The sequence below is a fragment of the Somniosus microcephalus genome, unplaced genomic scaffold (genome assembly GCF_052327205.1).
Source record: "Somniosus microcephalus isolate GS21.2 unplaced genomic scaffold, FLI_Smic_1.0 unresolved_chr7, whole genome shotgun sequence".
NCBI classification, from domain to species: domain Eukaryota; kingdom Metazoa; phylum Chordata; class Chondrichthyes; order Squaliformes; family Somniosidae; genus Somniosus; species Somniosus microcephalus.
The window spans coordinates 4,731,078-4,756,662 of NW_028225185.1; the positions used below are offsets into that span (position 1 = coordinate 4,731,078).

Genomic DNA, 25,585 nt, shown 5'->3' on the forward strand with positions numbered 1-25,585 from the left:
AGGCTGAGGTTCCTCTTTTTTCTCTCTCTCTCTTTCTCTCTCTCCTTCTCTCCCTCCCCCTTTTGCTCGGATCTCACGGGTTTTTGGTCGCGAACAGGATGGACGCCGGGACCCTGGGCTGGTTGCTGTCGCCATTTTGGGGTTTTTGAAGAAGTTTTGAGATTAATTTTGTTTTGTTTTGTTTTGTTGGGGGCGGGGGAGGAGGGAAGGAGGCAGGAGAAGAGGGGGGGTTGGGGAAGGGGGAAAGATAAATCTGAAATTGTTTTTGTTCTTGTTCTGCCGGGGGGGAGGTGAAAAATCTCCTTGCTGCAATCTGGTTCCCTCCTCCCTGTCCCGTCTGTAGAAGTTGGGTTCCTCTTCTCTCTCTCCTTTCTCTCTTTCTCTCTCTCCCTAAATCTTCCTGTCTCCACCTCTCTCTCTCTCTCTCTCTCTTCTCCCCCCCTTCCTTCCTTCCTTCCCCCCTCCCCTCTCCAGTCTTATTATCTCAGCTCCTTCCTGCTCTTCTGTACTGCGTGCTTTGTGCCTTGGAAGAATCGTTTTGAGAACGAAAAGGAGGGGGGGGGAAAGAAAGCGGATTTCTTTCCCTTTTTTTTTTGGATTTCATTCACCACCCCCACCACCCCACCCGTTGGAAATGGTGAGAAAATGTCGGGCTCTGCGTTGAAACAAGAACTCAAATTACTCGAGTCTATCTTCCACCAGAAACACGAGCGATTCCGGATCGTCTCCGGCTCCCTGGACGAGATCAGCTGTCAGTTCGTTACCCGGGAGCAGGTCCTGGTCATTCACTGTAACATCACGGTAAGGAAACTCACACACAGACACTAACATTAGGGCAGAGAGAGGGGGGGAGAGATAAGGTGTAACTGACCAGCCGAGCCCCCGGCGTGAAACTAACCAGCCCCCGAGCAGAGGGAGGTCACTAACAAACGCAATCGACAAGACATCCGCGGCCTGAAACTAACCAGCGGCATTGTATCCAGAAACTGCTACATTGTATTGTAGGGGAAACTGCAACATTGTATTGAAGAAACAGCAACATTGGTTCATGAAACTGCAACATTGTATTGCGGAGAAACTGCAACATTGTATTGTAGGGGAAACGGCAACATTGTATTGTAGGGGAAACTGCAACATTGATTCGTGAAACTGCAACATTGATTCATGAAACTGCAACATTGTATCCGAGGAGGCCCCAAATTGTAACACATATCCTCAGAACAATAACCAGGACATCTCCACTTATTTATGCCCTGTTTTTTAATATATATATTTTTAAATGATTCCTCTTCCTCCTTGTACCCAGGAAGGCTTTTATTGCTCGCCCTACCCTCCTTCTCCTCCCTTGCAAATTGGAAATGGTGTGTGTTTTTTTTTTCCCCTCCCTCCTAATTTGTCTTCCTCGGCCTCGCAAAAGAAGCATCTGTAATTTCTCCTTTTTAAAGCGAGGCGTTGTATTGTGTGTGTGTGTGTGTGTGTGTGTGTGTGTGTGTAAGCAAGGCCCGAAGATAGCAAAAAAAAATCAAGCGAGGCCTCAAAGTTTCTGTGCTGAAAGGGAGCATTTTTTTAAAAAATGTTGGGAGGGGAGGGAGACTGGTTCTTGGAGGGGGGGGGGAAAGGATTGGTGGTTTTTTTTTAAAACAGACTATCGTTGCACCAATATTATAAATAAAAAAATATGTATCTAGCTATCATGTAAATCAAGATCGGGCTTGGCATTAAATTGGGCCCAGTTCCTGGTTATTGTAAACAGACCCATATTAGCAGAGCTTTCTTAATCAGCAGCACTGATGTGGATCTGAGGCCTATAGCGATGCATCGTAATAATTTTATTATTCGAGTGCATGTCCGCAGATCCCTAGAGGCACCAGGACAGGTAGATAAGGTGGTTAAGAAGGCATACGGGCTACTTTCCCTTTTATTAACCGAGGCATAGAATATAAGAGCAGGGAGGTTCTGCTTGAACTGTATAAAACACTAGTTAGGCCTCAGCTCGAGTACTGCGTGCAGTTCTGGTCACCACATTACAGGAAAGATGTGATCGCACTAGAGAGGGTGCAGAGGAGATTTACGAGGATGTTGACCAGGCTGGGGAATTTCAGCGATGAGGAAAGATTGGATCGGCTGGGGTTGTTTTCTTTGGAACAGAGGAGGCTGAGGGGAGATTTAATCGAGGGGTATAAAATGATGAGGGGCCTGGATAGAGTGGATAGGAAGGACCGGTTTCTCTGAGCAGAGAGGTCAATAACCAGGGGGCAGAGATTGAAAGTCATTGGTCGGAGGATTAGAGGGGAGTTGAGGGGAATTGTTTTCACCCAGAGGGTGGTGGGGGTCTGGAACTCACTGCCTGAAAGGGTGGTCGAGGCAGAAACCCTCATCACATTTAAAAAGTACTTGGATATGCACTGGGATGCGTGTGCTGCATCCACCCCACTCTCCCCCCCACCCCCCTATCTCTGTAACCCCCTCCAGCCCCTACACCCCTCCCTATCTCTGTAACCTCCTCCAGCCCCTACACCCCTCCCTATCTCTGTAACCTCCTCCAGCCACTACACCCCTCCCTATCTCTGTAACCTCCTCCAGCCCCTACACCCCTCCCTATCTCTGTAACCCCCTCCAGCCCCTCCACCCCACCCCCCTATCTCTGTAACCTCCTCCAGCCCCTACACCCCTCCCTATCTCTAACCTCCTCCAGCCCCTACACCCCTCCCCATCTCTGTAACCTCCTCCAGCCCCTACACCCCTCCCTATCTCTGTAACCTCCTCCAGCCCCTACACCCCTCCCTATCTCTGTAACCTCCTCCAGCCCCTACACCCCTCCCTATCTCTGTAACCTCCTCCAGCCCCTACACCCCTCCCTATCTCTGTAACCTCCTCCAGCCCCTACACCCCTCCCTATCTCTGTAACCTCCTCCAGCCCCTACACCCCTCCCTATCTCTGTAACCTCCTCCAGCCCCTACACCCCTCCCCATCTCTGTAACCCCCTCCAGCCCCACAACCCTCCCAGATCTCTGAGCTCCTCCAATTCAGGCCTCTTGCGCATCCCCCCGATTTCCATCGCTCCACCATTGGCGGCCGTGCCTTCAGCTGCCTGGGCCCCGAGCTCTGGAATTCCCTCCCTAAACCTCTCCGCCTCTCTCTCTCTCCTCTTTAAAACCTCCCTCTTTGACCCCGCTAAATGCAAGTGCTGTTCAGTTGTGGGAGAACGGCTGTGGATCTGAGAGTCAGCACCTTCGGAAGAGGAGAGGGGGGAAAAAATGTGAGTGGGCCTACTTCAGGTTCCAGCTACGGCGAGGCCTGGGCTGTAGTCTTTCACCGTCCCCTCTGGGACCTCTGGAGACCCGGTGTGGCAGACATACTGAACCCCGTTGGGAGAGCAGCATTAGGATGGTGCTAGAAGGAGCACATTTGATGTTAAGCGCGAAATAAAAATGACGTTTATAATGGTTCCCGGATCCTGCGGGTCTGACCTTAATCTGGTGCACTATATAATAATAATTCCACAGAATTTCGGCTTTGATAGATTTATCGGGGCTTTTCTGCTGGGGAGTATTGCCCTCGAGTCCTCGCCATCCCATGCTGCCACTGTGCCCAAGTTAGGGCATGTGGGTAATGCATGGAGGGCGGGCTTAATAATAAATTATTTAAATTGGAGAAATATTAATATTATGGGGTGCAATGCTCCTAATAGTTATTGGGTATAACCCTCCTGTATATATTATATAATAACACACCGTGCGTTACTGGGTATAATAAAACCCTCTATATATTATAATAATACACCGTGTGTTACTGGGTATAACACTCTGTATATATTATATAATAATACACCGTGTGTTACAGGGTATAACACTCTGTATATATTATAATAACACACCGTGTATTACTGGGTATAACACTCTGTATATATTATATAATAACACACCGTGTGTTACTGGGTATAACACTCTGTATATATTATATAATAACACCGTGTGTTACTGGTTATAACACTCTGTATATATTATATAATAACACACTGCGTTACTGGGTATAACACTGTATATATTATATAATAACACACCGTGTGTTACTGGGTATAACACTCTGTATATATTATATAACAACACACCGTGTGTTACTGGGTATAACACTCCTGTATATATTATATAATAACACACCGTGTGTTACTGGGTATAACACTCTGTATATATTATATAACAACACACCGTGTGTTACTGGGTATAACACTCCTGTATATATTATATAATAACACACCGTGTGTTACTGGGTATAACACTCTGTATATATTATACAATAACACACCGTGTGTTACTGGGTATAACACTCCTGTATATATTATATAATAACACACCGTGTGTTACTGGGTATAACACTCTATATATTATATAATAACACACTGCGTTACTGGGTATAACGCTCCTGTATATATTATATAATAACACACCGTGTGTTACTGGGTATAACGCTCCTGTATATATTATATAATAACACACCGTGTGTTACTGGGTATAACACTCTGTATATATTATACAATAACACACCGTGTGTTACTGGGTATAACACTCCTGTATATATTATACAATAACACACCGTGTGTTACTGGGTATAAAACCCTCTATATATTATATAATAACGCACCGTGCGTTACTGGGTATAACACTCCTGTATATATTATATAATAACACACCGTGTGTTACTGGGTATAACACCCTCTATATTATATAATAACACACCGTGTGTTACTGGGTATAACACTCCTGTATATATTATATAATAACACACCGTACGTTACTGGGTATAACACCCTCTATATTATATAATAACACACCGTGTGTTACTGGGTATAAAACCCTCTATATATTATATAATAACACACCGTGTGTTACTGGGTATAAAACCCTCTATATATTATACAATAACACACCGTGTGTTACTGGGTATAAAACCCTCTATATATTATATAATAACACACCGTGTGTTACTGGGTATAACACTCCTGTATATATTATATAATAACACACCGTGTGTTACTGGGTATAACACCCTCTATATTATATAATAACACACCGTGTGTTACTGGGTATAACACTCCTGTATATATTATATAATAACACACCGTGTGTTACTGGGTATAACACCCTCTATATTATATAATAACACACCGTGTGTTACTGGGTATAACACTCCTGTATATATTATACAATAACACACCGTGTGTTACTGGGTATAAAACCCTCTATATATTATATAATAACACACCGTGTGTTACTGGGTATAACACTCCTGTATATATTATATAATAACACACCGTGTGTTACTGGGTATAACACTCTGTATATATTATATAATAACACACCATGTGTTACTGGGTATAAAACCCTCTATATATATATATATATATATATATATATATATATATATATATATATATATATATATATATATATATATATAATAACGCACCGTGCGTTACTGGGTATAACACTCCTGTATATATTATATAATAACACACCATGTGTTACTGGGTATAACACTCTGTATATATTATATAATAACACACCATGTGTTACTGGGTATAACACCCTCTATATTATATAATAACACACCGTGTGTTACTGGGTATAACACTCCTGTATATATTATATAATAACACACCGTGTGTTACTGGGTATAACACCCTCTATATTATATAATAACACACCGTGTGTTACTGGGTATAACACTCCTGTATATATTATACAATAACACACCGTGTGTTACTGGGTATAAAACCCTCTATATATTATATAATAACACACCGTGTGTTACTGGGTATAACACTCCTGTATATATTATATAATAACACACCGTGTGTTACTGGGTATAACACTCCTGTATATATTATACAATAACACACCGTGTGTTACTGGGTATAAAACCCTCTATATATTATATAATAACACACCGTGTGTTACTGGGTATAACACTCCTGTATATATTATATAATAACACACCGTGTGTTACTGGGTATAACACTCTGTATATATATTATATAATAACACACCGTGTGTTACTGGGTATAACACTCCTGTATATATTATATAATAACACACCATGTGTTACTGGGTATAACACTCTGTATATATTATACAATAACACACCGTGTGTTACTGGGTATAACACTCCTGTATATATTATATAATAACACACCGTGTGTTACTGGGTATAACACTCTATATATTATATAATAACACACTGCGTTACTGGGTATAACGCTCCTGTATATATTATATAATAACACACCGTGTGTTACTGGGTATAACGCTCCTGTATATATTATATAATAACACACCGTGTGTTACTGGGTATAAAACCCTCTATATATTATATAATAACACACCGTGTGTTACTGGGTATAACACCCTCTATATTATATAATAACACACCGTGTGTTACTGGGTATAACACTCCTGTATATATTATACAATAACACACCGTGTGTTACTGGGTATAAAACCCTCTATATATTATATAATAACACACCGTGTGTTACTGGGTATAACACTCCTGTATATATTATATAATAACACACCATGTGTTACTGGGTATAAAACCCTCTATTATATAATAACACACCGTGCGTTACTGGGTATAACACTCTATATATTATAATAACACACCGTGTGTTACTGGGTATAACACTCTGTATATATTATATAATAAAACACCGTGCGTTACTGGGTATAACACTCTGTATATATTATAATAACACACCGTGTGTTACTGGGTATAACACTCTGTATATATTATATAATAAAACACCGTGCGTTACTGGGTATAACACTCTGTATATATTATAATAACACACCATGTGTTACTGGTTATAACATTCCCATATATATTATAAAAATAACACACCGTGTGTTACTGGGTATAACGCTCCTGTATATATTATATAATAACACACCGTGTTACACTGGGTATAACGCTCCTGTATATATTATATATAATAACACACCATGCGTTACTGGTTATAACACTCCCATATATATTATAAAAATAACACACCATGTGTTACTGGGTATAACACTCTGTATATATTATATAATAACACACCGTGTGTTACTGGGTATAACGCTCCTGTATATATTATATACAATAACACACCGTGTGTTACTGGGTATAACGCTCCTGTATATATTATACAATAACACACCGTGTGTTACTGGGTATAACGCTTCTGTATATTATAATAAACCGTGTTACTGGTGTAACAGTTCTGTTTGCCTATTGGGCATAGCACTTATTGGGATAATGTGTGCACACAATCATATACTGTTTGATTCTAGCATGGTGTGTTTTTGTGAGGAGGCACTTTTATCTATTTTGTTCAGTTACAAGGCCTAAAATCATTTGCAGCAAAATCTGCTCCTCGGACACTGCATCAGTCGAGGCGTGAGCTAATGTTTATTATTTGTTAATCTCCAGTGTTGCTGACAGGATACATTTATTAAAAAAAAAAATTTAAAAAAATCCATTGTAGGCCTCAGCAGCTGACCTTCTGAGCTTGCTCATAAATTGAGTCCCAGGCTTGACTAGGCCCAAGCTGTTGTCATAGCTACAAATTCAGTCCGAACTGGATTTTTAAAAATATCTACAGTTGCTTAAACTACTGCCAGATGTTTAGTTACAATTCTAAATGGTTAATTGTTGCCACTTTTGCATTTGTTATATACATTTTTCTATGTTTCTATGCTTCTAAGTGCAAGTTGTTTGGGGTGGGGAGGAAATGGATTGATTCTTTTCTGTGTTTGGTGTTGTGGAATATGCTTGCAAGATCTAATTGAGAGAATTTCAGCGATGAGGAAAGATTGGATCGGCTGGGGTTGTTTTCTTGGGAACAGGGGAGGCTGAGGGGAGATTTAATTGAGGTGTTTAAAATTATGAGGGGCCTCGATAGAGTGGCTAGGAAGGACCTATTTCCCTTAGCAGAGAGGTCAATAACCAGGGGAGCATAGATTTAAAGTCATTGGGAGAAAGATTAGTGGGGAGTTGAGTGTTTTTCACCCAGAGGGTGGTGGGGATCTAGAACTCACTGCCTGAAAGGGTGATGGAGGCAGAAACCCTCATCACAAGTTAGATACAGAGTAAAGCTCCCTCTACACTGTCCCATCAAACACTCCCAGGGCAGGTACAGCACGGGTTAGATACAGAGTAAAGCTCCCTCTACACTGTCCCATCAAACACTCCCGGGGCAGGTACAGCACGGGTTAGATACAGAGTAAAGCTCCCTCTACACTGTCCCATCAAACACTCCCAGGGCAGGTACAGCACGGGTTAGATACAGAGTAAAGCTCCCTCTACACTGTCCCATCAAACACTCCCAGGGCAGGTACAGCACGGGTTAGATACAGAGTAAAGCTCCCTCTACACTGTCCCATCAAACACTCCCGGGGCAGGTACAGCACGGGTTAGATACAGAGTAAAGCTCCCTCTACACTGTCCCATCAAACACTCCCAGGGCAGGTACAGCACGGGTTAGATACAGAGTAAAGCTCCCTCTTCACTGTCCCATCAAACACTCCCAGGGCAGGTACAGCACGGGTTAGATACAGAGTAAAGCTCCCTCTACACTGTCCCATCAAACACTCCCAGGGCAGGTACAGCACGGGTTAGATACAGAGTAAAGCTCCCTCTACACTGTCCCATCAAACACTCCCAGGGCAGGTACAGCACGGGTTAGATACAGAGTAAAGCTCCCTCTACACTGTCCCATCAAACACTCCCAGGGCAGGTACAGCACGGGTTAGATACAGAGTAAAGCTCCCTCTACACTGTCCCATCAAACACTCCCAGGGCAGGTACAGGTTAGATACTACTCTGTTCTAATCCAAAGCTCCGATGACCTCCCTACTTATTGCACCAGTGTGACGATCTTGATAATTTCAGAAATCTACCTCTTTGCTCGGTTGCCAATGATTGCAGAATTAGCTGCATTTTGGATTGAAACTGCCCCCAAATTCATTGTATGTCTGGTCACCTGATGGCCATCAATGAGGAGATACATTCGCATGGTTTGTTGGGGCTGGATTGAGTCCCAGATTCTTTCTAAAAAGAAAGACTTGCCTGACGTCCCAAAGTGCTCTACAGCCAATGGAAGTATTTTTTGAAGTGTGGTCACTGTTGTAATGTGGGAAACGTGGCAGGCAAATTGTGCACAGCAAGCTCCCACGAACAGCAATGTGACAATGACCAGATCATCTGTATTTTAGTGATGTTGGTTGAGGGATAAATATTGGCCCCAGGACACCGGGGAGAACTCCCCCCTGCTCTTCGAAGTAGTGACTGTGGTATCTGTTTCATCCACCAGAGGGGGCAGACAGGGCCTCAGTTTAATGTCTCATCCGACAGTGCGGCGCTCCCTCAGTACTGCCCCTCCGACAGTGCAGCGCTCCCTCAGTACCGCCCCTCCGACAGTGCGGCGCTCCCTCAGTGCCGCCCCTCCGACAGTGCGGCACTCCCTCAGTGCCGCCCCCCCCCCCCCCCGACAGTGCGGCGCTCCCTCAGTGCCGACCACCCCCTCCGACAGTGCGGCGCTCCCTCAGTGCCGCCCCCCCCCCCCCCCCCCCGACAGTGCGGCGCTCCCTCAGTGCCGCCCCCCCCCCTCCGACAGTGCGGCGCTCCCTCAGTACTGCACTGGGAGTGTCAGCCTAGTTTTCCTGTGCTCGAGTCTCTGGAGTGGGACTTGAACCCATGACCTTCTGACTCGGGCGAGGGTTTTTAACCTCTGCGCCATGCATGACACACATGTAACTCCCTGCACACCCATTCTGGGAGTGGGGATCAGGCAGTTTTGGGTTTTGACCTGTAACCCGGACCTGTTCCCTGCGATTTATAGGATGGCTCACTGCTGGCTGTCAAGTTCAGTATTGGAGCCTTGTGGTCCCACATCACCGCCTTGGGTGTCTGAGTCAATGGGAGTTATATTTCCACAATCGCTTCTCTGTGCCTGCGATACAAGCAGGAGGAGTCCGTGCCTCACCTGGTTTTTAGCTCTTGCCCCACACACTGATTTACACAGGAACAGGAGGAGGCCCTTCAGCCCCTCGAGCCTGTTCCACCATTCAGTGAGATCACGGCTGATCTGCATCTTAACTCCATCCACCCGCCTGGGTTCCGTAAACCTTAATACCCAACAAACATCTATCAATCTCAAGTTTTGAAAGCTCCAACCTCAACAGCTTTTTTGGGGGAAGAGTTCCAGATTTCCACCACCCTTTGTGTGAAGAAGTGCTTCCTGACATCACCCCTGAACGGCCTGGCTCTCATTTTAAGGTGATGCCCCCCCCTTGTTCTGGACTCCCCCCACCAGAGGAAATAGTTTCTCTCGACCCCATCGAATCCTTAATCATCTTAAACACCTCGATTAGATCACCCCTTAATCTTCTAAACTCGAGGGAATACAAGCCCAGTCTGGGCAACCTGTCCTCGTAATTTAACCCTTGTAGCCCCGGTCTCATTCGAGAGAATTTACAGTCACAGTGTGCAGGCCAAGTCTCTGCGGTGAATAGATCCAGCAGCAAGGGGGAATGTGGGGGGTGGCCTGTGGGTGGGGGCGGGAGACGGATCCAGCTCAGCGAGCCGTCCTCCCGAATGAACAGTCAGCGTTGCGTGTTTGCCTCGCTTGCCCGATGTGCATGATCGGCGCAGTAACCTGCGAACAAACGCCTCTCTCTTCCCCGAGCAGACTCGGCAGGTGAATGCCCCTCCTGCGGTGCTGACCCCAGGTTTCGCTTCCCATCCTGTGCGGAGCCCGCTGATTTTCAGGCAGGGGGGAGCGACTGGGTCGATGCGGCCGCCTGTCAGTGCCCCAGGCTAGTGGGGTGGAGGTGGAGGAGAGAGAATCCGCTCCTGATCACTTTCCGTTAACCCACCCCGCACGTGTCTCCATGTTGGGTGAGGACAACATCGGGCTCAGCTGCGATGCCTTCCTGTGGTCGAATAGCCCGCTGTTGTTGAAGGCGGCCCGCCCTTCCTTCCCTCGGCCTCTCGCACCTGCGAAAATATCCTGGGTGCACCGGCCAACGAAAACGTGGCCTGGGCAGGGAGCTCGGTGGGCTGTTCATCCGTGGGGAGCAGCGGGAAACCTGTAAGTTCACCCCCCCCTCACCCCCCCCCCCCGCCCCCCCCCCCCCCCCCACCCAATCGACACCGAGTCCAATTGTGATCCGTAACACTGGGCGATGACTCGCCACAGAGCAGGGACGGAGCCTCCCTTGGACATTTAACCAGTGCGCCCCAGGGGCACTTAATAACTTCCGTCTCTTGCAGTATTGTGCCCGGTAAAACACAGCATTAATGGGGTCTTGGGATCTGGGTGGTCACCCTTGGCCCTCACCATAGAAGGTATGTCTTCAGCCTTGTGTGGTTTTTTTTGGGACGGGGGGGATGGAGGTTCTGATCCTGCCCCCCTGCTTGGTGGTGTCTGTTAAACTGATTGTGTCCAGGTAGTCTTCTGTACTGTGCCCTGTAACGCCTGGTGCTATGGCCCTTGGAGTTGTCGATTGCGGGTTTGGTCCATTGGACCTCAGAGGGCATGGGGTGGGAGGGCATGGGGTGGGAGACCGGGCGGTGGGAGGGCACGGGGTGAGAGACCAGGCGGTGGGAGGGCATGAGGCGGAAGACCAGGTGATGGGAGACGGGGCGGTGGGAGGGCACGGGGCAGGAGATGGGGCGGCGGGAGGGCACGGGGTGGGAGACGGGGCGGCGGGAGGGCACGGGGCGGGAGACGGGGCGGCGGGAGGGCACGGGGCGGGAGACGGGGCGGCAGGAGGGCACGGGGCGGCAGGAGGGCACGGGGCGGGAGACGGGGCGGCGGGAGGGCACGGGGCGGCGGGAGGGAGACGGGGCGGCGGGAGGGCACGGGGCGGCGGGAGGGAGACGGGGCGGCGGGAGGGCACGGGGCGGGAGACGGGGGTGGCGGGAGGGCACGGGGCAGTGGGAGGGAGACGGGGCGGCGGGAGGGCACGGGGCGGGAGACGAGGCGGCGGGAGGGCACGGGGCGATGGGAGGGCACGGGGCGGCGGGAGGGAGACGGGGCGGCGGGAGGGCACGCAGCAGGAGGGAGACGGGGCGGCGGGAGGGCACGCGGCGGGAGGGAGGCGGGGCGGCGGGAGTGAGGCGGGGTGGAGGGAGGCGGGGCGGCGGGAGGGAGGCGGGGCGGCGGGAGGGAGACGGAGTAGGATATGGTGGCTCCACTGGGTACGGTAGCACAGTATCTTTAAAGCCAGTATCAGTAACGGTGACCATGACCGGATTGTTGTAAAAACCCATCTGGTTCACTAATGTCCTTTTAGGGAAGGAAATCTGCCGTCCTTACCCGGTCTGGCTGATATGTGACTCCAGACTCACGGCAGTGCGGTTGACTTTTAACTGCCCTCTGAAATGGTCTAGCAAGCCACTCCGTTCTATAAGGTGACCTGGAACCACCACCTTGAGGGTAATTAGGGATGGGCATTAAATGCTGGTGTTGCCAGCGATGCCCACATCCTATGAACAAATAAATTAAAAATATATACATACCAGGCATGGGGTGGGAGGCCAGGCGATGGGAGGGCATGGGGTGGCAGACCAGGCAGTGGGAGGGGAATAAGTAGGATCCAAAGGAATAGGAGGGATTGAAGTGGGATGTTAAGCAAGGGCAGGGAACGGCAGTCGGAAATGGGAAGGGTGCGGGATTTTGGTCCACTGAATATCTCCAGGGAGGTTAACTTTCAATCTTCCTGTTTTCCCAGGAATCCTATCCCTCGGTGCCACCCATATGGTTCGTCGAGTCCGAAGACCCGAACCTGGCTGCAGTGCTGGAGCGCCTCGCCGATATAAAGAAAGGCAGCACGCTGGTGAGTCTGGGGGCGGTCGGGCGAGTTACGGTCTCGCGGGGAGATCCTCCCTCCCCAGTCGTGGCTTGCAAAATAATAAGCCACAGGAGTGTTTTGAGGATAATTGGGGAAAATCTGCAGAAATTGGTGCATTTTTCTTTCCATCTGTGGGGCCCGTTGTTGATCTATCAACGGGAATCCACAGACACTTAAAGGGTTGTTCGGGGGTGGGGGTGGATAATTCTTTCTGGGATTGAGATAACCAGCAAGATATTGGTGCCTGATTGAGGATTGTATTCGACAGTTAAGGCGAGAGCAGGCCGATTTGAGATTAAACAGCCCAGAAATACGAGTACAATTGGGACCTTGCAGCTTGGGCTCCGGGGGCGGATTCCCAGGTCTCGCGTGGCGCACAGGCGCCAGTTCTGACCCCCCTCCCCGAGGCGGATTTGCGCTCGCTGTTGCCATCGCTGGAAACGCGACCCACGGTCCATCTGGTACTGCATTCAGTTCTAGGCAATGTTCGTCAGGAAGGACCTGTCGGCCTTGGGAGTTGGGTGGTGGGTGGGGGGAGGAGGGAGGGGAGCGGCAGTGCAGATTTACCAGAATGATACCTGGGGCTAAGCAGGTTAAATTACAAGGACGGGTTGCCCAGACAAGACTTGTATTCCCTTGCGTTTAGCAGATTAAGGGGCGATCTAATTGAGGTTTTTAAAATTATAAAAGGATTCGATAGGGTAGAATAGAGTCTCCTTTATCTGAGGAAGGATATACTTGTCTTGGAGGCAGGGCGATGAAGGTTCACTAGACTGATTCCTGGGATGAGGGGGCTGTCCTATGAAGAGATACTCTCTCGAGCTTAGAAGAATGAGAGACATGTACGATTCTGAGGGGGATTGACCGGGTAGATGCCGAGAGGATGTTTCCCCCTGGCTGGAGAGTCTAGAACCAGGGGTCACAGTCTCAGGATAAGGGGTCGGCCATTTAAGACCGAGATGAGGAGGAATTTCTTCACTCAGAGGGTTGTGAATCTTTGGAATTCTCCGCCCCAGAGGGCTGTGGATGCTGAATCGTTGAGTCGATTCAAGGCTGAGATCGATAGATTTTTGTACTCGAGGGGAATTGGGGGATATGGGGATCGGGCAGGAAAGTGGCGTTGAGGTTGACGATCAGCCATGATCACACGTGATCCAACAACACTCCAGAAGCTCGACACCATCCAGGACAAAGCAGCCCGCTTGATCGACACCCCATCCACCACCTTAAACACTCACTCCCTCCAGCACCGGCGCACCGTGGCTGCAGTGTGGGCCATCTACAAGATGCACTGCAGCAACTCGCCAAGGCTTCTTCGGCAGCACCTCCCAAACCCGCCACCTCTTCCACCTAGAAGGACAAGGGCAGCAGGCGCATGGGAACACCGCCACCTCCAAGTTCCCCTCCAAGTCACACACACCATCCTGACTTGGAAATATATCGGGCCGTTCCTTCATCGTCGCTGGGTCAAAATCCTGGAACTCCCTCCCTAACAGCACTGTGGGAGCACCTTCACCACACGGGACTGCAGCGGTTCAAGAAGGCGGCTCACCACCACCTTCTCAAGGGGCAATTAGGGATGGGCAATAAATGCTGGCCTTGCCAGCGACGCCCACATCACTTAAACAAGAAAAAACCTTATTGAATGATGGAGCAGGCTCGAGAGGCTGTATGACTTCTGCTCCTATTTTTTATGTTCTTATGAGAAATTATTTCTTCTGGTGGGGGGAGTCCAGAACAAGGGGGCGTCACCTTAAAATTAGAGCCAGGCCATTCAGGGGTGATGTCGGGAAGCACTTCTTCACACAAAGGGTGGCGGAAATATGGAACCCTCTTTCCCCCCCCCCCCCCCAAAAGGCTGTGTCCATTAAAATTTTCAAGAGTGAGATTTTTTATGGAGTCAGGGTCTGATATGGAGCACAGGCGGGTAAATGGAGTCGCGGTACAGATCTGATTGAACGGTGGAACAGGCTGGAGCAGCTGAATGGCCTCCTCCTCCTCCCGATGTTCTACCTGGTTCACCACCTCCGTCCTGGTGGTCGCGTGTCACTATCAGCCGTTTCTCTGCAAACCTGCCATGGCCTTCCGAAGAACATAAGATCCAGGAGCAGGAGTCAGCCATTCGGCCCCTCGAGCCTGCTCCGCCATTCAGTAAGATCACGGCTGATCTTCGACCTCAACTCCACTTTCCCGCCCGATCCCCATATCCCTTGATTCCCTTTAATATTCAAAAATCTATCGATCTCAGCCTTGAATATACTCAACAACTGAGCCTCCACAGCCCTCTGGGGCAGAGAATTCCAAAGATTCACCACCCTCTGAGTGAAGAAATTCCTCCTCATCTCAGTCCTCAATGGCCGACCCCTTATCCTGAGACTGTGACCCCTGGTTCTAGACTCTCCAGCCAGGGGGAAACAGCCTCTCAGCATCTACCCTGTCAATCCCCCTCAGAATCTTGTATGTTTCAATGAGATCGCCTCCCATTCTTCTAGACCCCAGAGAGTATAGGCCCATCCTTCAGATAGACAATTTTGGGATCTGACTTGTGGCCAGCCTAGACTGGTGGGCTGAGAGTCCTTTCTCCATTCACTGATGGGCCTGTTCTTCAAATCAAGCCAGGGGCAGCAATGTGGCATTCAAAGAAAAGGGAGTCAATGGACAGCGTGAGGAGGAGGTGGAAGGCCAATGGTAGCTTGGAGTCTGGCTGGAGTGCGTGTGGTGGAGCGAGCGGCCTTTCCATACACTGGGCTCTGACTCTCTCCCTCTCTCCCTCCGCAGCTTCTGCAACACTTAAAGCGAATAATCTCCGACCTGTGCAAACTCTACAACCTCCCGCAGCACCCAGACGTGGAAATGTTGGATCAGCCTTTACCGACAGAACAGGTAAGGTGGAGTGTGGGCTGGGGGGGGGGGGCAGCGCGTGGGTTGGTGGTGGGGGTCGGGTGCTGGAGAGATAGAAGAGTGGCCTGTCCAAGAAAAACAGACTCGCATTTCTCCAGCGCCTTTCACCACTTCAGGACGTCCCAAAGTGCTTTACAGTCAATGAAGTACTTTTTTTGAAGTGTGGTCACTCTTGTAATGTAGGAAACACGGCAGCCAATTTGTGCACAGCAAGCTCCCACAAACAGCAATGTGATAATGACCAGATCATCTGTTTTAGTGATGTTGGTTGAGGGATAAATATTGGCCCCAGGACACCGGGGAGAACTCCCCCCTGCTCTTCTTCCAATAGTGGCCGTGAGATCTTTTACGTTCACCTGAAAGTGCAGATTATGTTCACCTGAAAGTGCAGATGAAGTTTAACATCTCATACAAAAGATGGCCCCTCTGACAGTGCGGCGCTCCCTCGGTACCGCCCCTGCGGCGGTGCGGCGCTCCCTCGGTACCGCCCCTGCGGCGGTGCGGCGCTCCCTCGGTACCGCCCCTGCGGCGGTGCGGCGCTCCCTCGGTACCGCCCCTGCGGCGGGGCGGCGCTCCCTCGGTACCGCCCCTGCGGCGGGGCGGCGATCCCTCGGTACCGCCCCTGCGGCGGGGGCAGCGCTGTGCTCCCTCGGTACCGCCCCTGCGGCGGGGCGGCGCTGTGCTCCCTCGGTACCGCCCCTGCGGCGGGGCGGCGCTCCCTCGGCACCGCCCCTGCGGCGGGGCGGCGCTGCCTCGGCACCGCCCCTGCGGCGGGGCGGCGCTCCCTCGGCACCGCCCCTGCGGCGGGGCGGCGCTCTCTCGGCACCGCCCCTGCGGCGGGGCGGCGCTCCCTCGGCACCGCCCCTGCGGCGGGGCGGCGCTCCCTCGGCACCGCCCCTGCGGCGGGGCGGCGCTCCCTCGGCACCGCCCCTGCGGCGGGGCGGCGCTGCGCTCCCTCGGCACCGCCCCTGCGGCGGGGCGGCGCTGCGCTCCCTCGGCACCGCCCCTGCGGCGGGGCGGCGCTGCGCTCCCTCGGCACCGCCCCTGCGGCGGGGCGGCGCTCCCTCGGTACCGCTCCCTCGGCACCGCACTGGGAGTGTTGGCCTTGCTTTTTGTGCTCAGGTCTCTGGAGCGGGGCTCGAACCCACGACCTTAGCGGCGAGATGGAGTGCAACCCACTGAGCCATGGCTGAGACCAGTGAGTTGTCTCGGCGGGGGGGGGGTCCTGTGGCAGCGCGGGGGTATTGCTTCAGGAGGGCATCAATGTGCGGCCTGTAGCTGGGAGCTCACCCAAGTGCCTTCTTGGGCTACGATGGTATATGACTTCCTATTTTTTTTTTTTTGTTAATCCTCTTCCCTCCGACCCGCATGAGTCATGTCCCATATTCCGACTGACCATCTGATGAGATAATGCCTTGGGGGAAGGGGTGGGGGATTGGCGGGGTGCAGATTTGCACGTGGCGCCTCTCCGAGCGGGCTTGTCCAAGATTGGGCATTTGTCGCCTTGCCAGCCCATTGCCTGGCAGGATGCTATGCGTTCCCTCGTGAGCGAGCGGGTGTTGTGTGTCCGTGCGGCCGTTTTGTGAGCAGGTGCCGAGTTGAGGATTTCTTTCTCTCTCTCTATCTTTGTTTTTCAGAGCACACGCGATGATGTGACATCTGAGGAGGAGGACGAGGAGATGGCAGAGGTGAGGCCGCCTTCAACCCCAGCCCTTGATCAATGAGGGGGTTTGCAGCACGGACAGGCCAGAATGAGGGGGGGGGGTTAAATTCTGAGGACAGGTTGCGCAGACTAGACCATTCAGTGAGATCACGGATGATCCTGTATCTTGGCTCCATCGACCCGCCTTGGTTCTGTAACCCTCAATCCCTTTACCCAACAAAAATCGATCCATCTCGGTCTTAAAAATTTCAATTGACCTCCCAGCCTTTCGGGGGAGAGAGTTCCAGATTTCCACTCGCCTTTGTGTGAAGAACTGCTTCCTGACATCACCCCTGAACAGCCTGGCTCTAATTTTAAAGTGACTCCCCCCACCAGAGGAAATAGTTTCTGTCTCTACCCCATCGAATCCTTCAATCATCTCGATTAGATCGGCCCTTAATCTTGTATACTGGAGGGAATACTAGCCTAGTCTATTGGCACTGGCCTTTGAGCTGAGCGTGGGATCGTGCTGTGTGCTCCTGATTCCCTTGCGAGTCGGGGGGAAAGATTGGTGCTGTCTCCCGACCCCACCCCGGGGACAGACTCCGTTCCCCTCTCCAAGTATCTTTCTCCGTGCAGGCTGGAGAAGATGTTTCCACTTGTAGGGTGGGAGACCAGGACTAGGGGCCATCAATATAAGACAGTCACTAATAAATCCAATCGGGAATTCAGGAGAAACTTCTTCACCCAGAGAGTGGTGAGAATGTGAGACTCGCTCCCACAGGGAGTGGTTGAGACGAACAGCGTAGATGCATTCACATGCGGGAGAAAGGAATATGTTGACTGGGTGAGATGAGGAGAGGGCTGGTGTGGGGCATAAACACCGGCGCGGAAGTAGATATATTTCTTAAGGCTAAAGGGATATGGGGAGAAGGCAGGGACCAGGTACTGAATTTGGATGATCAGCCATGATCTCATTAAATGGCGGAGCAGGCTCGAGGGGCCGAATGGCCTACTCCTGCTCCTATCTTCTATGTTTCGATGGGCCGAATGGCCTGTTTCTGTGCCGTACGTTCTGTGTAATGCTGCCCGCGCAGACTGGCGGGGGATGGAGGTGAGCGGACAAGGTGGGGTGGGGGGGGAAGAGGAGACAATCGAAAGAGGCGAGTTGAGGGGCAAGGGCCCTGCCGGTGTCTCACCGCTCCTGCTCTGCTCCCTCAGGACAACGAGGACCTGGACCATTACGAGATGAAGGAGGAAGAGCCAGCGGAGGGCAAGAAATCCGAGGACGAAGGAATCGGAAAGGAAAACCTGGCTATATTGGAGAAGATAAAAAAGAACCAGAGGCAGGATTACCTAAATGTACGTGTCTGTAGGGGACTTCGACTACCTGAGTTACTGTGACTTCTGCTTTGTGGCGCGCGTGACGTGTTTAAACGCCAGGGGGCGGTAGTGAGCCCCAAGGAACAGCAAGATCCCAGGTTCCGTTGCCGGATGTTGGGTGATCTCGGCCTCGGGGGGGTAGGTGTCTGGTCATTGGGCGGGTGGCGTTGGTGGAGCGGTAAGCCAGATGGGGTTCCCGTTCCCGGTTGGAGCTGGGAAGTGCGGATGCAGGGTGACCAGAGGGGCAGGATGAAGCTTGTGGTCCGCCCCCCACCACCCCAGTATCCTGTCCCCGTGGAGAGCACCCCCGCCCCCCCCCCCCCCCGGACCCCAGCAAGACTCTGCGCCTTCAGGAGAGGGGCGGGCGGCTATTTGCTGTGCCGTCGACCCCCGGCGCACTGAGCTTGCGGCCCGTAGATTTGAACGCCACTGTGCGCGATGGGTTACCGGCTCTGAGAGAAGGAGCCGCGATCTCGCCGCTCCTCCAATTCTGGCCTCTCGCGCATCCCCCGGTTTCCATCGCTCCACCATTGGCGGCCGTGCCTTCAGCTGCCTGGGCCCCGAGCTCTGGAATTCCCTCCCTAAACCTCTCCGCCTCTCTCTCCTCCTTTTAAGACGCTCCTTAAAACCGACCTCTTTGACCCAGCTTTTGATCACCTGCCCCTAATATCTCCTTATGTGGCTCGGTGTCAAATTTTGACTGATTTCCGCTCCTGTGGAGCGCCCTGGGACATTTTACTGTGTTAAAGCTGCTGTATCAGTCCAAGTTGATGGAGCGGTAGGAGAGGGTCAGGGAGAGCTGGACTGCAGCAGACTGGGGCCAAACACCTGGCCACTTGGAGCTGACCTGAAGAAACGGTCCGAGGGAGCAGTCCGGAGGCGTTAAACCAAGGTAACGTTCGCGCGGCCGAAGGTTTCCTGGTGATGTTGATGATCTCGCTTTTTTTTCGCAGGGGGCAGTGTCCGGGTCTGTTCAGGCCACTGACCGACTTATGAAAGAGCTCAGGGACATTTACCGGTCAGAGAGTTTTAAAGCGGGTAAGGAGACGCTGCTCACTGAATCGTTAACTCGTTGATTGTGTCGCATGGGCCCGGGATTACACCAGTTTCATTCGCCGACAGTATTTACATTCTATATACATTTTGGCTGCACATCCGCCCGCCCCAGACCCTGACGCTAGTGGTGGGGGGGGGGGGTGCAGTACACTTTCCTCACGCAGGTGGCCATACGAGTCTGAGCCGAGACTGTTCAGTGTCGGCAGGCTATTCCCCCATGGGGTTATGCGCCAACTCTGATCCCAGCTGACTTGTGCACACACAGCACAGAAGGAGGCCATTCGGCCCCTCGAGCCTGCTCCGCCATTCAATGAGATCATGGCTGATCATCCAAACTCAGTACCCTGTCCCTGCTTTCTCCCCATATCCCTTTAGCCTTAAGAAATATATCCAACTCCTTCTTGAATATATTTAATGAATTGGCCTCAACTGCCTTCTGTGGTAGAGAATTCCACAGGTTCACCACTCTCTGGGTGAAGAAATTCCTCCTCATCTCTGTCCTAAATGGCTTACCCTTTATCCTTAGACTGTGATCCCTGGTTCTGGACTCCCCGGCCATCGGGAACATCCTTCCTGCATCTAGTCTGTCCAGTCCTGTTAGAATTTTATACGTTTCAATGAGATCCCCTCTCATTCTTCTAAACTCCAGCAAGTATAAGCCCAATCGACCCAATCTCTCCTCATACGTCATTCCTGCCATCCCAGGTATCAGCCTGGTGAATCTTCGCTGCACTCCCTCCATGGCAAGAACATCCTTCCTCAGATAAGGCGACCAAAACTGCACACAATACTCAAGGTGCGGTCTCACCAAGGCCCTGTACAACTGCAGCAAGACATCCTTGTTCCTGTACTCGAATCCTCTCGCTACGAAGGCCAACATACCATTTGCATTCCCCCATGGGGTTCTGCGCCAACTCAGATCCCAGCTGACTTGTGCGCACACAGCACAGAAGGAGGCCATTCGGCCCATCGTGCCTGTGCCGGCTCTTTGAACGCGCTCTCCAATTAGTCCCACTCCACCCTGCTCTTTCCCCACAGCCCTGCAAATTTTTCCTTTTTCAAGTATTTCTCCAATTCCCTTTTGAAAGTTACTATTGAATCTGCTCCCACCGCCCTTTCAGGCAGCGCATTCCAGATCGTAACAACTCGCTGCGTTAAAAAATAATTCTCCTCATCGCCCCCTCTGGCACTTTTGCCAATTATCTTAAATCTGTGTCCTCTGGTTACCGACCCTCCTGCCAGTTTCTCCTTATTTACTCTTATCGAAACCCTTTGTGATTTTGAACGCCTCTGTCAAATCTCCTCTTAACCTTCTCTGCTCTAAGGAGAACAACCCCAGCTTCTCCATATCACTGAAGTTCATCATCGTAACTTAGCTGGGCTTCCTGTTCCTGATCGCTGTGCAGTCATGCTTGCTTTCAAATACTAGTTGGCGGGGGGGATGTCGGGCCAGGGGGGGCCAGGACCAACGCTCCCACTAAGCTGCGTGGTCAGGAGGCCCCGCGCAGGCCGCTCACCGGCTTTTATAAACTGCGCATGCACAAAATTTTGAACGGGCTGCGTGGCCAGTTAAAGGGACCGTGCACCCGAGATAAAAGTGGGAGTGAACAGTGGCGAAGACGGGATCCAATCCCTGCTGCGATGCCCACTGCAGTCAAACAGTCGGGCGTCTAAACCCGTGTCAAGCGCGTGGAGCCTGTACCCCAGCAAGAAGTCGGCACCTCCTAGGGAGGGGAGGACATTAAAAGGTTTGGGGAAGGGGGGGGGGGCGGGGTGTTCAGGGGAAGAGAGCGAATTGAAAAGTTGCACATTGGGGAATGTCGAATTTGGAGACGGTCCCTTGGCGCCGGATGCTGATTGGCTTGTTCTTTTGCCCAATAGGAAACTATGCAGTTGAACTCGTCAACGACAGCCTGTATGACTGGAACGTAAAAATCCTAAAGTAAGTGATTTCACCCCACCTTCGAATATAATTGTTAAAATTTGTAGTTCCGAGTGTGCAAGGTGTCTAATGTCCTGGCAACTGGGCAAAGGGGTGATAACCGTCCCGTCGCCTGTCGTGTGACCGCAGTGTCTCTTCCCCCCCGCCACTGAGGAAGGTTCCAATATGGCTGCCTCTGTTGGCTCAATCCAAGATGGCGGGCTGGGTGGTTGGGGCCGTGTCAAAGGTCACCCTGAGGGGACGGTCAGAAGTCAGGCCGTGACCTTTCTGCCGCCCAGGGGTGCAAGGCAACCCAGAGCAATGGGATGGTGATGGTCTCTCTCTCTGCCCCCTTCCCCACTCGTGGGCAAAGTGAGCTCGGGGTGGGGGGGGGGGGGGTGGGTGGGCAGGGGCGTCTCGCCTCGGTTCGTGTGGGGGGGGGGGGCTCCCCGCGATACAAAACCGGGATTGGGAGAGGCGGCTGCATATGGTGACTCCACTATTCCCGGCCAGAATGGAGAGGATTCGGTAATCCCGCCTTCAACTCATTGGGTGACTGTGGTGTCGGAAGCCACCTTGAATCACGGAGATTAACGTGCAGGTACAGCAAGCAGTTCGGAAGGCAGATGGTATGTTGGCCTTTATTGCAAGGGGGTTGGAGTATAAGAGTGAGGAAGTCTTGCTGCAATTCTATAAGGCTTTGGTGAGGCCACACCTGGAGTACTGTGCACAGTTTTGGTCTCCTTCCGTAAGGAAGGACATACTTGCCTTAGAGGCGGTGCAATGAAGGTTCACTAGATTGATTCCTGGGATGAGAGGGATTGTCCTATGATGAGAGATTGTGTAGAATGGGCCGATACTCTCTGGAGTTTAGAAGAATGAGAGGGGATTTAATTGAAACATAAGATTCTGAGGGGGATTGACAGGGTAGATGCTGAGAGGCTGTTTCCCCCTGGCTGGAGAGTCTAGAACCAGGGGTCACAGTCTCAGGATAAGGGGTCGGCCATTGAGGACTGAGATGAGGAGGAATTTCTTCACTCAGAGGGCGGTGAATCTTTGGAATTCTCTACCCCAGAGGGCTGTGGAGGCTCAGTCGTTGAGTATATTCAAGGCTGAGATCGATAGATTTTTGGACTCTCGGGGAATCGAGGGATATGGGGATCGGGCGGGAAAGTGGAGTTGAGGTCGAAGATCAGCCATGATCTCATTGAACAGGTTGCCGATTTTTTTTGTTGGCGATCCATGGGCTGGAGAAGAGAAACTATTGGGGGATTCCTGTACCCGCGTGAGTCCCGGCTGGATGCGTAGGAAGAGAGCGCGCGGTCACCGGTAACGGGAATGTAAAAGTGGTGATGGGGGGGTGGGGAACGACGGCGACCTTCGTCCCTCGCTCGAGGGTCGTGCACCCATCCTTTATGCAGCAGCGTCAAGTCTGAGCGTGGGGGGGCTGTGAACTGTGACCTCTGCTCTGGTTGGCTGAAGCGGGGAGGGGGTGGGGGCGTGGGCCGGCTGTGTGGCGCTCTCTGACTGACTTTGGCCGTTTCTGCTTGCAGAGTTGATCAAGACAGCGCTTTGCATAATGACCTCCAGATACTCAAAGAAAAAGAAGGAGTCGACTTTATTTTGTTAAATTTCTCTTTTAAAGTAAGTACCCGGAAAGGATGCGAGGTAGCTGCAGTCCTAGGTTGGCCAGTAGGGTTCACCCTTTTCTCACCGGCTCTGGTGGTGTCGTGGTTGTGTTGCAAATCCCACCACGGGACTTTGAGCATTGGAATTCTGCCGTGCGGCGGGCCCTTCTTGCGCGTGTCTTGCCGAACTCCAAGCGGGAGAGCTTTGATTCAGGCTGGTGTGCAGTCTGAAGCTAAAGCTGGCTGGATTCAGGCGACACGCACAATGTTCGAAGGAACAGGCTCCCAGCAAAATAGCCGAGGCGGTTTCCAAAAGGAGCCGGATAGAAACCTGATGGGGGAATGTGATTTTTCTAACTGGTGAAAGCTAAAAACAGTGGAGGTCCGAAGAAACTTGGGGGGGTCCAGGTACATAGATCATTAAAACGTCATGAACAGGTACAGAGAATAATCAAAGGCTAATGGAATGCTGGCCTTTGTATCTAGAGGCCTAGAATACAAGGGGGTAGAAGTTATGCTGCAGCTGAACAAAACCCTGGTTAGACCACACCTGGAGCACTGTGAGCAGTTCTGGGCACCACACCTTAGGAAGGATATATTGGCCTCGGAGGGAGTGCAGCGTAGATTTACCAGAATGAGACCCGGACTCCAAGGGTTAAGTTACGAGGAGAGATTACACAAACTAGGGTTGTATTCCCTAGAATTTAGAAGGTTAAGGGGTGATCTGATCCAAGTTTTCAAGATATTAAGGGGAACAGATAGAGAGAAACGATTTCCACTGGTTGGGGAGTCTAGGACTAGGGGGCAGAGTCTAAAAATTAGAGCCAGACCTTTCAGGAGTGAAATTAGGAAACACTTCTACACACAAAGGGTGGTAGAAGTTTGGAACTCTCTTCTGCAAACAGCAATTGATGCTGGGTCAATTGTTAATTTTAAATCTGAGATTGGTAGCTTTTTGTTAACCAAGAGGTATTCAGGGATATGGGGCAAAGGCGGGTAGATGGAGTTGGGTCACAGATCAGCCGTGATCTCATTGAATGGCGGAGCAGGCTTGAGGGGCTGAATGGGCCTCCTCCTGTTCCTGTGTCACAGGATCGAGGGGCTGAATGGGCGTCCTCCTGTTCCTGTGTAACAGGCTCGAGGGGCTGAATGGGCCTCCTCCTGTTCCTGTGTAACAGGCTCGAGGGGCTGAATGAGCTTCCTCCTGTTCCTGTGTAACAGGATCGAGGGGCTGAATGGACCTCCTCCTGTTCCTATGTAACAGGCTCGAGGGGCTGAATGGGCCTCCTCCTGTTCCTATGTAACAGGCTCGAGGGGCTGAATGGGCCTCCTCCTGTTCCTGTGTAACAGGCTCGAGGGGCTGAATGGGCTTCCTCCTGTTCCTGTGTAACAGGCTCGAGGGGCTGAATAGGCCTCCTCCTGTTCCTGTGTAACAGGCTCGAGGGGCTGAATGGGCCTCCTCCTGTTCCCGTGTAACAGGCTCGAGGGGCTGAATGGGCCTCCTCCTGTTCCTGTGTAACAGGCTCGAGGGGCTGAATGGGCCTCCTCCTGTTCCTGTGAACAGGCTCGAGGGGCTGAATAGGCCTCCTCCTGTTCCTGTGAAACAGGCTCGAGGGGGCTGAATGGGCCTCCTCCTGTTCCTGTGTAACAGGCTCGAGGGGCTGAATGGGCCTCCTCCTTTTCCCGTGTAACAGGCTCGAGGGGCTGAATGGGCCTCCTCCTTTTCCCGTGTAACAGGCTCGAGGGGCTGAATGGGCCTCCTCCTGTTCCTGTGTAACAGGCTCGAGGGGCTGAATGGGCTTCCTCCTGTTCCTGTGTAACAGGCTCGAGGGGCTGAATGGGCTTCCTCCTGTTCCTGTGTAACAGGCTCGAGGGGCTGAATGGGCCTCCTCCTGTTCCTGCGAACAGGCTCGAGGGGCTGAATGGGCTTCCTCCTGTTCCTGTGTAACAGGCTCGAGGGGCTGAATGGGCCTCCTCCTGTTCCTGTGTAACAGGCTCGAGGGGCTGAATGGGCCTCCTCCTTTTCCCGTGTAACAGGCTCGAGGGGCTGAATGGGCCTCCTCCTGTTCCTGTGTAACAGGCTCGAGGGGCTGAATGGGCCTCCTCCTGTTCCTGTGAACAGGCTCGAGGGGCTGAATGGGCTTCCTCCTGTTCCTG

At 51.4% G+C, this 25,585-nt stretch overlaps 1 protein-coding gene across 2 annotated transcripts in view; it reads left to right on the forward strand.

Moving 5' to 3' along the window:
* Positions 1-230: 230 nt before the first annotated feature.
* LOC147086414 (ubiquitin-conjugating enzyme E2 Q1) overlaps positions 231-25,585 on the forward strand; it is a 34,895-nt gene continuing 9,540 nt past the window's right edge. The window contains exons 1-8 of one of the 2 annotated variants that reach the window (XM_085978515.1): positions 231-801; positions 12,778-12,882; positions 15,676-15,780; positions 17,436-17,486; positions 18,662-18,802; positions 19,777-19,861; positions 21,761-21,821; positions 23,354-23,444. In XM_085978515.1, coding sequence (XP_085834641.1) covers positions 646-801; positions 12,778-12,882; positions 15,676-15,780; positions 17,436-17,486; positions 18,662-18,802; positions 19,777-19,861; positions 21,761-21,821; positions 23,354-23,444 — 795 coding nt within the window. In that variant the 5' untranslated portion in view covers positions 231-645. The remainder of the gene's footprint in view (positions 802-12,777; positions 12,883-15,675; positions 15,781-17,435; positions 17,487-18,661; positions 18,803-19,776; positions 19,862-21,760; positions 21,822-23,353; positions 23,445-25,585) is intronic. The other variant, XM_085978516.1, reaches the window with a different exon arrangement.